General features: G+C 33.2%; 1 protein-coding gene across 13 annotated transcripts in view; it reads left to right on the top strand.

Annotated features, from left to right (window-relative positions):
• RhoGAP100F (Rho GTPase activating protein at 100F) overlaps positions 1–13,412 on the top strand; it is a 273,890-nt gene that overhangs the window by 197,407 nt on the left and 63,071 nt on the right. For all 13 annotated transcript variants that reach the window (XM_017610018.1, XM_017610017.1, XM_017610023.1 and 10 more), the window contains exon 3: positions 11,762–12,040. In XM_017610018.1, the coding sequence (XP_017465507.1) occupies positions 11,762–12,040 (279 nt within the window). The remainder of the gene's footprint in view (positions 1–11,761; positions 12,041–13,412) is intronic.

The following is a 13,412-nucleotide window of genomic DNA, read 5'->3' as shown; positions in this document are numbered from 1 at the left end:
CCAAGATGTTGAAATGTTAACACAAATTTTAGTTTTGTATTACCAAGCTATGAAAAAGCATCTGCGAAGCACAGAATAGAAGCGTATTTGAACGAAAAAGCCGCCGAACACATCCTTGTGGGGAAAATCTCTAGTTCTGAACTGGTGCGCTTCACCAGACCCAGTACTGGTTCGCGATAAATCTCTTTTGCATGCAAGCAACTGACGAATTTAACATGGCCATGTCCTAGGAAGTGTCAATTGCACCCCCCCCGCTGCANAGGGGGGCAAATGACACTTCCTAGGACATCGCCATGTTAAATTCGCCAGTTGTTTGTATGCAAAAGAGATTTATCGCGAACCAGTNTACTGGTTCGCGATAAATCTCTTTTGCATGCAAGCAACTGACGAATTTAACATGGCCATGTCCTAGGAAGTGTCAATTGCACCCCCCCCGCTGCATTCCTTTTTCGGTAGTTCCGAACTAGTCATAAATTCTAAAGTTCCGAACCAGTTCTAAAATCGACAGACGAAAGAAAAAAGTATCATGATTTTTCAATCATTTTGGTTCTTTCGTGTGTGCGATTTTAAGTTATTTTGGAAGAAATGTGTTTTCAATTTGAAATTAAATTTAATTGAATAATTGTAAGAAATGTACGNCTATTTAAAGTAAACAAGCCCCCCACTGCATCCCTTTTTCTATAGTTCCGAACCATTTCTAAATTCGTCACTTTAGATATNATTAAATTTAATTGAATAATTGTAAGAAATGTACGTTTACATACCTTTAGCTGTAGCTGAGTTTGCAGAGGTGCTCGCTGTTATTTCTTAGATTCCAGANCTAGTTCCTATCGGACTCGTTCCTTTTTGGCGATAAAGACCTAGTACGGAACTAGAAATTTGATTCACTAGTCCGCGGTTTCCCTACAGGGTTATGTTGCTGGTAATGGTGGCGGCCTTTGACGATGATGTTAATGAAAAGCAGAAAGAATTATGAGTTATAATGATGATTGGAAAATTGAGGCACATACATACATATTAGGAATGTTGATCCCGGGATCCCGGACTTTTTAATTTCTCGAAAATCCCGGGATTCTTGGCAAGTACTCCCGGGATTTTCGGGATTTGTAATTGCACTGATGGCAATTATGGATCTCCTTTTCTTGACCAGTATTGGCTATATTTCTTTTTGAAGTGAAACTTCTTTAGCGGCGGTTGGCTGGTTGGGAGTAAATTGGCAAATTCAACGGAAATTGCACACGGAAATGGTGCAACAGAAAAGATGCAACGGAAATGATGCAACGGAAATGGTGCAATGGAAATGGTGCAACGGAAATGGCGCAACGGAAATGGTGCAGCAGAAATGGTGCAACGGAAATGATGCAACGGTAATGGTGCAACGGAAATGGTTGGGGCTGAAACAAGTGCTTCTTGTGTGTATGCATATGGTATACAACTAATAAAAGGTTAAAGAATAACACTTAGAAAAAGACCAATACAAAAATAAAAGTAAAGGTGAGTACGTATATACATAGATAAAGAAAAGGTTAAAGGCAAAGGTAAAAATAAAAACAAAAACAGAGATGCGTAAAGATAAAGGCAAAAATGAAGAGCAAGGTAAATTTAAACGCTTTACTTATATATATAAGGGCAACGGTGAAGGGGAATATGTAGATGACAAAATGATAAACACGAAAGTAAAGACAAAGAGGAGGATGAGGATACCGATAAAAGTAAAGATGAAGATAGGGGAATAAAGATTAAAATAAAGGTAATTAAAGAGGAAAGGATATAGAGAGGGACACAGAGACTCAATCTGGGAACTATTTTGGAAATTTAGAGATTCTCGGGATTCTCGAGACTTATCAATGAAATAATCGACATCTTTATCGGTTTTGCTATCGATTTTGTTATCGATATTTATCGATGTTGTTATCGATTTTGCTGTCGACAGTTATCGATATTTATCGACTTTTTTATCGATATTTGTCGATGTTGTTATCGATATTTATCGATTTTGTTGTCGACATTTATCGATATTTATCGAATTTTTTTTATCGATATTTATCGATTTTATTATCGATATCTATCGATTTTGTAACCGATATTGATCGATTCTGCAACCGATATTTATCGATTTTGTTATCGATATTTATCGATTTTGTTATCGATATTTATCGACTTTTTATCGGTTTTGTTATCGATATTTATTGATTTTGTTATCGATATTTATCGACTTTTTTATGGATATTTATCGATTTTGTTATCAATATTTATCGATTTTTTTATCGATATTTATCGATATTATTATCGTTATTTGTCGATTTCGTTGTCGATATTTATCGATTTTGTTATCGATAATTTATCGATATTTTTGTAGATTCTGTTATCAATATTCATATCGATTTTCTAATAAATTTTGCTACCAATATTATGACCGATTTTGCTATATTTTGTTGGATGTTACTATCGATTTTGTTATCGATAGAGTGTAAAGATAAAAATGAAGATTAAGGAAAACAAAATAAGATAAATGTAATTAGAACGAATAGTAGTAGAGGTAGGGATCTAGCTAGAAAAAAGACAAAAAATATAACCTTAAGGAAAAGCAGATGAATGTATGTATGTACATATTTATGTATATTGGTTATGAGAAGAAAAGAGATTCGTATCGTAAGTTTCACTTCTCCAGTGTGGCCCAGGCGCACTTACTTTGTTTTATTTAATAATTAATATTTTTTTATAAATGTCTAGCTCATTATACACATAACACCGCGTCATAGTAAATTTTAAACACAAATATCAATATATTCGCTACACCCTGAGCCAAATATAGTAAAATTGCATTTGTCAATGTTATTGTGGCTTATTAAATGATTTAAAAAATTCAGAGAAATGTGCTTAGAGAAGAAGTATGGGTATAAAATTAATGCGGAAATCCTGTAGAATTTAAACAAGTTCAAGTTTCTGGTGCAGAAGGTCTGGTAAATATTGAAAATGTCATTTTAAAATTTTATCCTTGAAATTTCTCAGTATTTGTTTTTGAAAATAGTATATGTTAAGAGCTTATATAAACTCGATAACATCCTCGAATTTCGTTCTTCTAACTTCGTCAGCTTAAAAATTACCTATTCATCTTTGTGAGTCCAACAAATTTAAATTTTTTAAATTCTAAAGAAACTTCCTATTGCATTTGTTACCCATATCTTTATTCTACATTGCATTGAATTTGTTTAACAATTTTTGGAATAATTCATATCTTTGAAATTACAAAGTCCTTCTAAATAAATCCCGTGGTCAAAGAGAAAAAATAAAAACGCCACTTTAAATAAAAAAGTACGTTTCAAAACCCATTTATTTATTTCACGGTAGGAGACATGATAAAAACATTAGAAGGTAAAACCATTTTCTCAATCCGTCGGCCATGATTTTTTTCTGACGTTTGTAAACATTTTAAAATCTTATAAAATTGAAAACAAAAAAATGAAATTGTTCACAATTGTTGTTGTTTGAGATTAAAAATGAGAATGTGTGTGTGAGCTTGAGTTCGAATCATAATGAAAAAATGTAAAGTGTGCCAGATAGCAATGACATTCTATTCCGGTACTCTTATTTGACAATTTATTATCAGAAAACTTTCTTTGATTTGACTTTCACGTCAACCCTATTGAGTGAGAACCTATGTAGATACTTTTTTTGATTTGAATAAAAGACTAAAAAAAATGCCAAGAAATTCTTGCCGTTTGTGCAAAAGCACACATAGCGTCCTTCAGTCCGGAAGGTTGAGAAACTAAGCCGAAATTGGACAGACGTATGCAACAAAACCAAGGGTTAGTGTCAGATTTGAAAGAAGCGAACACCAGAAATTATGGAAAAAATAATAAAATCAAATTTTGCTTTCAAATATGAAGACGTCAGTTACCTGGTAGACTTTATATTATTCCACTATGGTTCGAATTTTAAAATTATATTGCTGGCAAACGTCACACTGTCTCTCAATGATTTTACCTTGTAATGTTTTTATCTTGGTAGGAGAATGTATATATGCACATGTGTACGCACCACACATAACCTGCGAAGAAGTGTAATAAGTAGAGTTCGGATTTGTATGCGAAAAATATGCCTAAAGTAATTATAAGCTAAATGGAGCCGTACGCGACATTCGTACGCTTATAGAGTAACGTAAATCTATCAAAAATAGAAGTTACAGAAAAAAGAAGATTACGGTTATGTTGCAACCAAAGGGTACTATGTCTGAGAAAAAAATAAGCAGCCTCGAAACTTTGGTGTGGAAAATATCCGTTAAAAACCAGGTGATAACGTACCACGATTGAGAGAATACAAAGGTTGCGCCGATCTCGGACCGCTATTCCTCTCTTAACGAATTTGACAGAATCGTTGTTTGCATGACGTCACACTGGTGCAACTTGTTTACATTTTGCTTGCAACATTTTTTCTTCTTCTTCCATTCTTGCTCACGTTTTGGCATTTCTCTCTCGCAATTGCACCAGTGTGACGTCACACAAAAGTTATTCTCAAAAATCCTCTCTGATCGGCGCAATCTTGTATTCTATCATTCTTGATAACGTACGCGACAAAAAAGAAGTGGTATTGAGGCACATATACATATATGCGAAAGTCTGCGAATCATGAGAGTTTTTCTTGTCTTTAAAAGTTCCTAAACTAAGCTAAATAATATAATGTACCTTTACAATCCTTCCATTTTTTGATAGAAATTATCTCTGGTTAGTTTTTATTAAAAAAAAATTATAATAACGTACGCGACATAACGTACGCGACAGATTTTTCCCCCATACAATATTTTTACTAGTAACATATACTAAATTAAATCTTTTCAGTTCTTCTCTCCACCGTTTCGCGTTTTCAAACCCTTTTTCCGCCATCTGAATACGAAACTTAAACTTATAAAGCCGTTTGAATTCATTTGCTTCCATTTTCGGTTTACATTTTCATGGAAACACGCATATATGCGAAAGTCTGCGAATCATGGGAGTTTTTCTTTTCTTTAAAAATTCCTAAACTAAGCTAAATAATGTACCTTTACAATCCTTTCATATTTTAAGAGAAATTATCTCTGGCTAGTTTTATATTAAAAAAAAAAAATAACGTACGCGACAATTTTTCTCCTAAGTAATAAAATGTATTTATTAAGAACTCTTCTCGCCACAGTTTCATTGATTTACAACTATTCTAAATAATTTAAATGGAAAATTTGCAATTTTAACATTGGTTTTGATGTATTTGATTGAAATTTTCGTACTTACAATAACGTATGCGACAAACTTTAAAGGGTAATAAAATATATTTTTACTTCGGTTGGAAAGAAAATTTTACTGTATATCTTTGACTAGAAGAATTCTCGCTTAAGAATTGTAATCTGCATTAGCTGCGGCTGCCAATATACAAATGACATAGACAAACAATGTTTTTGATAACGTACGCGACAATAGAATACTATCAGAAGCAAATCAAAAAATTACCGTTATTTGAGCTCTAACTTCTCCTTTTTCTCATTTTTATAGTTAGTTGTTATTGCAAATTTGATTTTAAGATGTAATTGTAATGTTTCAAATCTCTTAATTTAGTTAATAGGAAAGAGAAAATAGTTCATTTCATTAGAGAAAACTGAGTCGAAGAGACATTCAGTTTTACTCTTCCATTTTTGAGTTTTAAAATTCCAATAAGCTGAAATACTTCTATAATATAAAAATTCGAGTATTTTTCTCTTATTAATTCGTCTTAAAAACCCTTTTCAGTTGTTTTTATTTTTTCAGTCCTGCTTGACATTTTCATGGAAACACCCATATGTAGTAGAGGTGTCAAACTATCGATAGTCACACCATCGATAGTTTTTATAGTTTTCAGAAAAACTATCAATATTCACGATAGTCTCGAAAAAACAAAACTATCGATAGCACTATCGATAGCGCTATCGATAGCGCTAAATCAGTTATGTTATACCAAATAGTGAAATAAATATTATCTTATAAAAGTTATAATCATTCACAATTAAGTAACTGCTTAGCCCAAATACTTCTCTTTTTAGAAAGTTCAAAAACAAACAAAAGTTATATAAACAAAACAGGATTTACGATTTACATATGTATGTATAATTTCAAAAAAATTGGGAGAGATGATCGATAGTCCTACTAAACTACCGATATTTTTGATAGTATAAGAAAAAACTATCAATGAGTATTGATAGTCTAAAAAAATTGAAACTATCGATAGTGCCATCGATTGTTTGTCAACTCTAATATGTAGCTTTAGGCTAAGCTTTTGGCATACAAATCCGCGATCTTGTCATAATTAAAAGTTTTCTTTGCATATCGTCGCCAGAAGCATGAAAGTGCAAATTTATCAGTTTTAAGTTCACTTGATTAACGTTTGGATATTCTATGGCATATAATCTATGTTATACCAAAACCCAGAATACCATGTGTACACGGAAAGCACATATTTTACAACTTCAATTGCATAAATGTAGAGTTAATTTTCGTAAAGAAGAACCTTCAAACTTTATTTACCAAAATTTTCATTTTCAGAAAACTCTGTTTCTCTTCAATAATAGTACCCAGTGATTTATTTTACAAATTTGTTTATTCTACCGATTTTTTATGGGCCCCCCATTGCATGTTTTTATGGGTACTATAAAAATAGCTAATGTTAAAAAATGTTTCAATAAAAAATTTAGTATTATTATTCAAAGTGTCCTGAAGCAAAGTATTCCGATCGAAAAATATTTTGCCTCATCCTGTGTTTCGCCCGAAAAGAAACTCACCTGACAATTTTTATTCCGCCCATGGTAAATACAGGGAAACCAAAAGTGAAAAGTGAACCGGTTCGGGGAAAATGAAACTCATTATATGGCTGATTGATTTTCAAGAATTCCATGCTATTTCTACGAAAAATTTGTTTTCCATATAAAATACATGGAGCGCTTTGAAAGATCTTTGAATATTTTTTGATTTCAAAATAAAAAAAAACAGGGTTATAATTTTTTTCGGAATAGAACAATCGTAGGGGCTGAGAGCATTAAAGTTCCGCCTTTACTTTTTCACCTGCATTTTTGGACCACCCCAGTGAACCTAAAGTATGTTTTAACAGCTATTCTAACGTTAATTAAGTAAGTGTATTATGTACGAGTGCAGTAGTAAGTAACAATAAAAACAGAAGCAAGAAAATGTCAGCAGTTTTACACACCAGTGTTTCTAATTTGAAGGTAAAGGAGTGTAGTCTAAAATGTTTATTTAAAAAGGGGGTCCGCCTGAGCCACACTGGAAAAGTGAATCTTACGTTACATATTCAGCTTGTCTCATAATCAATAGATATACATATGTACATTAGATTGCATCACTCCCCATGCAAAAAAAAAAATCGGTACTATTTTTCCATTGGAATTATAAAATCTATTATATTTTAAGACGTCCACCAAAATATTTCGAAAAAATATTAAGATTTAATTAAGAACCAATTTCAAAATACATACCTCCAAAAATGGAGTTTTTTATGAATAAAAACAGTTTCTTAAAATTTTTTTTTGAAAATTCCCCTCAAATGACAAAACGGTTTAAGCTTAAAAAATTTGCATAAAAATATTAAAAAAAAAAAAAAATTTGAACGGAATCGTAATGAGATTTTTGATGCTGTTTTTTTAACTTTTTTCAAAGATTGGTATAAGGAAAACTTGAATAACTGAGCCTAAACTCTTCTGATTTAGACATAAGGGGTGTTGGTCGAAAGGTATTTTCTCACCCTTTTTAGAAAGAAAAGGTAGGATGAACGAACGTCATTCAAAGTTGAATTAAGATGTGTTGGTTTTTGAAAAAAAAAATTGGGACACGAATGATTTTTTTTTGACAGAAATAAAAACAGTGTGAAAATACCTTTCTACTGTGATCCCATAAGTCTAAATCAGAAGAGTTTTGGCCCAGTTATTCAAGTTTTTCGTAAATCAGTCTCTGAAAAAAGTAAAAAAAACAGCATCAAAAATCTCATTCTTACGATTCCGTTGAAAAGTTTTTTAAATATTTGTATGCAGATATTTTAAGCTTAATCTGTTTTGTCATCTAAGGGGACTTTTTTCAAAAAGTTCTTTACGAAACTATTTTTATTCATAAAAAACTCCATTTTTGGAGGTATTTTAAAATCGGTCCAGCTCACTTAAATCTTAATATTTTCCCAAATATTTTGGTGAACGTCTTAAAATATAATAACTTTTGTAATCCCGGCGGAAAAATCGCAACTTTCTTTAGTGATGCAGTCTAATGTACATATGTATTTCATTGGTTTGAAATTCTGAATAAAACGAGAGGATAGTTGGTATAATGCTAAAAGCTTGAGCTTATATTTTACCTCTTTTCTATCTTTATCCCTTGCTCTACCCTTTTCGTTATAATTACATTTATTTTCATCTGTTTTCGTTTATCTCTACCCCCCTTTATCCAGATCTTTGTCTTTGCATCTTTATTTGATCTTTCATATATAGTATATATTTCCCATCCCCTTTATCCTTATACAAGTAAAGTGTTTGAATTTCCTTTGGACTTTATCTTTGATTTTATCCTTTTCTTCATCTACATACTCACCTTGATGATGTGATAAGATATAGTGTGGTGTGGTGTCAGGCATTGTGAAACGATGAAATGCAATGTGATTTAATGTGATGTGACATGCTGTGGTAAGACAGGATGTCATGCCATCTGCTGTCATATCATGTGATGTCATGCCATGTGATGTCGTGCCATGTGATGTCATGTGTTGCCATGTCATATGATGTCATTTCATGTGAAGTCAAGTCATGTGGTGATTATTATATCGATAAATATACCGATAACAATTTCGTTAAATATATCGAGAAATATAAAGAATACAAAATCGACAAATATATCGGTAACAAGATGGATTATTATATCGATAAAAATATTGTTAACAATATCTATTCTTATATCGATAACAATTTCGATAAATGGGCACGGGCCTAAATTTTCAGGCCCGGCCCGGCACGAGTGCAAAATCAACTTTCAAAAACACGCACGGGCCCGCACGTTAAGAATATCAGTGGGCCCGGCACGACGGGACTCGTTCCAGCCCGGAAATAAAGAGCCAACTTTTATTGTATGCATACATATGCACATATTTTTAATTTTGTGTTAATGTATGTATATTTACTTAAGCGAATCAATTACATCAAAAATTTTTATAATATATTTTCTGGGAAGTAGAAAAAGTAGAAGGTATTTTATGTACAGATATGTAAACAAAACTACTACGTATGTTATTTTTTCTATCGGTTTCCAAATATTTATTTTTTTGTTTTTCTTTTATCAAAAGAGTTTTAATATGTACTATTTTTTTTTTGTATAAAAACAAAAGCCTATCTAAATTTGTAGTATTGGCAACGGGCTTTTTCGTGCTTATTCGTACTTTTATGAAATTTTACTGAACGTCCATGCACGCACGACTTCGTGCTGACAGCAAATATTCCTGCCAAAAGCCCGGCCCGTGCCCATCTCTAGTTTCAGTACCAATAACAGTATCCATGAATATGTTGGAAAATATATCAATAACAGTATCGATAAATATATTGATAACAATATCGATTACTATGTAGACAAAAATATCGTTATTCCCGAAATAGTCTTGAAAATCCTGATTTAGTCCCAACAATCCCGAGTTAGTCTTGAAAGTCCTGATTTAGTCCCGACAATCCCGAAGATCTCTAAATTCCCGAAATAGTTCCCAAATTGAGAGTATCCTTCTCTTTATAATTACCATTATTTTTTTATTTGAACGCGATTGCGTATAATAATTTTGCCCTGACAGAGGGAAGCATTGCAGATTAACGAGCAGGGTCGCAGGTTCGAGTCCCACGGCCTGTAGAATTTTCATTTATTTCGTTTTTATTTTTAATATTTTTATTGAGCTTTGTACCACGATTGTTTATTAGGAAAAATTCGTTCCGGATCCGAGTTTATACCAAAAATTTCGTGCATTTGTTCGGCTGCTTATGTGCATTTTAAAGAGGAAAATGCATGACTTAATACCGTTGACAAACGGGCTCGCTTATTTTCATAAACAGCCTTTAATTGCTTTGACTCATGCATTTTCCTCTTTAAAATGCACATAAGCAGCCGAACAAATGCACGAAATTTTTGGGAGTTATCTCGGATCCGGGCAGTTTTCGTTGACAACACTGGTAAAAACGGCCAGCTATTGTCTTTTGTACAAGTAAGCAAACAAAGCACACGAGTTCCGCGTCCGCGGTAGCCGAGTGGTAAGAGTTACGGGCTACGTGCCTGTAGCTATCAGGTTCGATCCTCGGTTACTTGCTGTCTCCACAGGCAAAAGTTTTTATCTTGATAATGTTATCAGGCAAAATTTTGCCCATGGAGACCGCATATTGCTCTTGGCAAGCAATAATTATCTGAGCTTTTATCTTGATAAATATTGCCAGCAATTTGGTACTTTGACAGCTACATTTTCATTTGCGCGATAGCTTCGTGGAGACAACATTATCGATATTTCAATATAAAAGCAAAAATTGAACTGTTTTCTATTAAAATATGTGTTATTATTTGCTTGGGTGTGAAATAGCATATTTTTAAACTTTTTAATTAATGAAATCCGGCAAAAATTGCCATCTTATAAATGCTTTTATCAAGATAAAAAATGCCCACGCACAAATATTGCCGCTGATAAAATTTTTATCAGGCAATAAAAATGACGGTTGGTAGGCAAAAACTTTTGCCTGTGGAGACGGGCCGTTAGAGCGATTGCGAAATATTTTTTTGTTTATTTTATTTTCATTTGCTTTATTTTATATCACAATTTTATTTTACTATTAGTTAATTTAAATTTTTAGAGCTGAATTTTAATAAAAAGTCCGCATAACAGATTATATGCATAAGCTTTGCCGTCTTTCACAGCTTTAAAGCAAATAAAGGCTGTTTATGCAAATAAGCGAGCCCGTTTGTAAACCGTATAAGATAAGAATCTTTTTAAAGTACATAAACTTAATATTTTATTTCATGACTGAAATACAAATTAAATTAAATTAAATTAAAATAATCATAAGCACAATTAAACATATAGGTAGTAGAAAATTAGTTCAGGGAGACAGATGAAAAGAAAGGAATAATATTATTGCAATCACAATCACAAGTGACACAAAATAACTATATATTTGCAATTTGTAGTTACCTATATTTGACACAGATGACAGATGTAGGATCATCTTAATCTTTCTTCACCGGTCTTTGTTATACTTTTTTTATGTTTTTATTTTCTTCATCTACATATTCCCCTTCGCCTTTGCCCTTATAAAAGTAAAGTGTTTAAATTGGCCTTGACCTTCATTTTTGCCTTTATCTTTACACATCTTTGTTATTGTTTTTATGTTTGTATTCATCTATGTACGGTTTTACCTTTACTTTCATTCTTGCATTGGTCTTAATCTAAATCTTATTCTTAGACCACTTGTTAGCACATTTTTGTTAAATTAATACCGTGTGAATACATTTAAGAATCACTTGTTTCCTTTGCAACCATTTCCGTTCCAACCATTTCCGTGTGTATCATTCCCGTTGCATTTGCTAATTTAATCTCAACCAACCAACCGCCGCTGAAGAAGCTTCACTTCAAAAAATTATGACCGGGGGGGTATTCAATGATCATTATTCGCCATTTTAGTTTCTGATTTGTATTAGAACTCACCGCCGACGATATTAATAAAATTTTTTACTTTTTTTCATTCTTTCAGGAAAATGGAAGATCAGTTCCTGATGTTACCGCCAGCCCTGGTCGTGCGCCTCCGGGTCCATTGCCGGCGAATCAGATGCAATCGTTGGGCAACCAGCAACAACAACAGCCGCAACATCATCAACAGCAACACCAGCAGCAACAGCAACGAACTGGAGGCAAAGAGCCCGTTTTGCTGCAGGGTGATTTTCGCAAGGTGTCGGGCATCAGTTCGGAAATCTTTCGACAGATAGAAGCAGTCGAAAATGATCATGATCCGAATACAGCGGCAGCTTTGGAGGTGAGCATCTAAAAAAATTTAAGACTCATGTGAATATAAGATTATCATACAGAAAATTGAACAAGTTCAATCTTGTTCCTTCGTTGCTTTATGTACATACATACTGTAGAGTTCATCGCATGCTCTGCTGACTCTAACACCTTTCCCCAACTTATCCTTTCCCCGGACTCTCTAGTTCTTAAGCTTTTTTTAACGATTTCAACTTGGCTCATTTACTTGGAGCGAGCTCTTCGCAATATTTATGTTTTCTAGACCAGGAGTTCCCAAACTTTTAAGATAATGGAACCCACACTAAATACATTTCTGTTCTAAAAATCAAGGGCACTGCAAGTTATATATGAATAAAAACATTTACTAGAAATAGCAAACATACTTCAACTTTGAATGTAAAGAATGAAATCGTTTCATTGTTTTACTAATGATTGCCTTATAGTTCGATATTACGTCTGAAAGCTAGCTATATGCGCATTTCTGGCGTAGCATCCAACTTCGACCTGAATTTTTGTCATAATTGTAAACCCTTGTTTCTCAGCGTTACGTTGAGACAAAGGGAAGCAAAGATGAGATAGCCGTTTTAGCTGCTTCATGGTATTCACTCCTAACACTAACCAAAACTCGTTCAGAGACAAGCATTTAGTTGTATTTTCCACACAGATAATCCTGAAATTTAATTTTCTCTTAGAGGATGATAAGTTGTCTCTCGCCATAAATACGGTTGCTGACTTTCCCTGCAAAGATGTCATTTTACTGATCTTTCTAAAAATGTCGCAAACAAGCTGATTTTGTAAGCCAGATATCCGAAGATTAATAATAATAGTTATTTTGACGGTTACACTAAGTGTTTGGCCGAACCGCCTCCAATTTGTGGTGTGGGTCTTAATGTAGTTCCACAAAAGTTTTAAGCCTTCAAAAGGCAAATGGATTTTAAGAGAAGCTTTTTCATGGTAGAAATCATGGTGTAATAATAAAAAGGTGTTGTCAGTAACTTAACCTCACTTTTTCGGCAGGTCTATTCCGGTCACGCATTTTAAAGTAGTAGAAAAAGTACTAATTATTTACTACTTTTAATCCGTTCGTGCATACTATTTCAAATTAAATGTAGAAAAATGTTTAATTACAGGCTTATAAGCCTGAATATATGTTTGTATCGTCAGTTGCACACAGCTTGGACATATATTGTAAATAAGGCAATTTCCTATAAAACTGTAAATGATTTTTTAAATAGATTAATAATAATAATAATAACAATAGATTGGCGCTTACACATATGTTAGTGTTTGGCCGAGCTTCTCCTCCGACTTGTGGCGTGCGCCTTGATGTTGTCACACAAAGCGGAGGGACCTACAGTTTTACGCCGACTCCGAACGGCGAT

Source organism: Rhagoletis zephyria, unplaced genomic scaffold, assembly GCF_001687245.7.
Source record: "Rhagoletis zephyria isolate East Lansing unplaced genomic scaffold, Rhagoletis_zephyria_1.1 Rzeph_scaffold_00273, whole genome shotgun sequence".
Taxonomy (NCBI): domain Eukaryota; kingdom Metazoa; phylum Arthropoda; class Insecta; order Diptera; family Tephritidae; genus Rhagoletis; species Rhagoletis zephyria.
The sequence above is the reverse complement of the archived record's forward strand: the minus strand, read 5'-3'. Positions and strand labels throughout refer to the sequence as shown.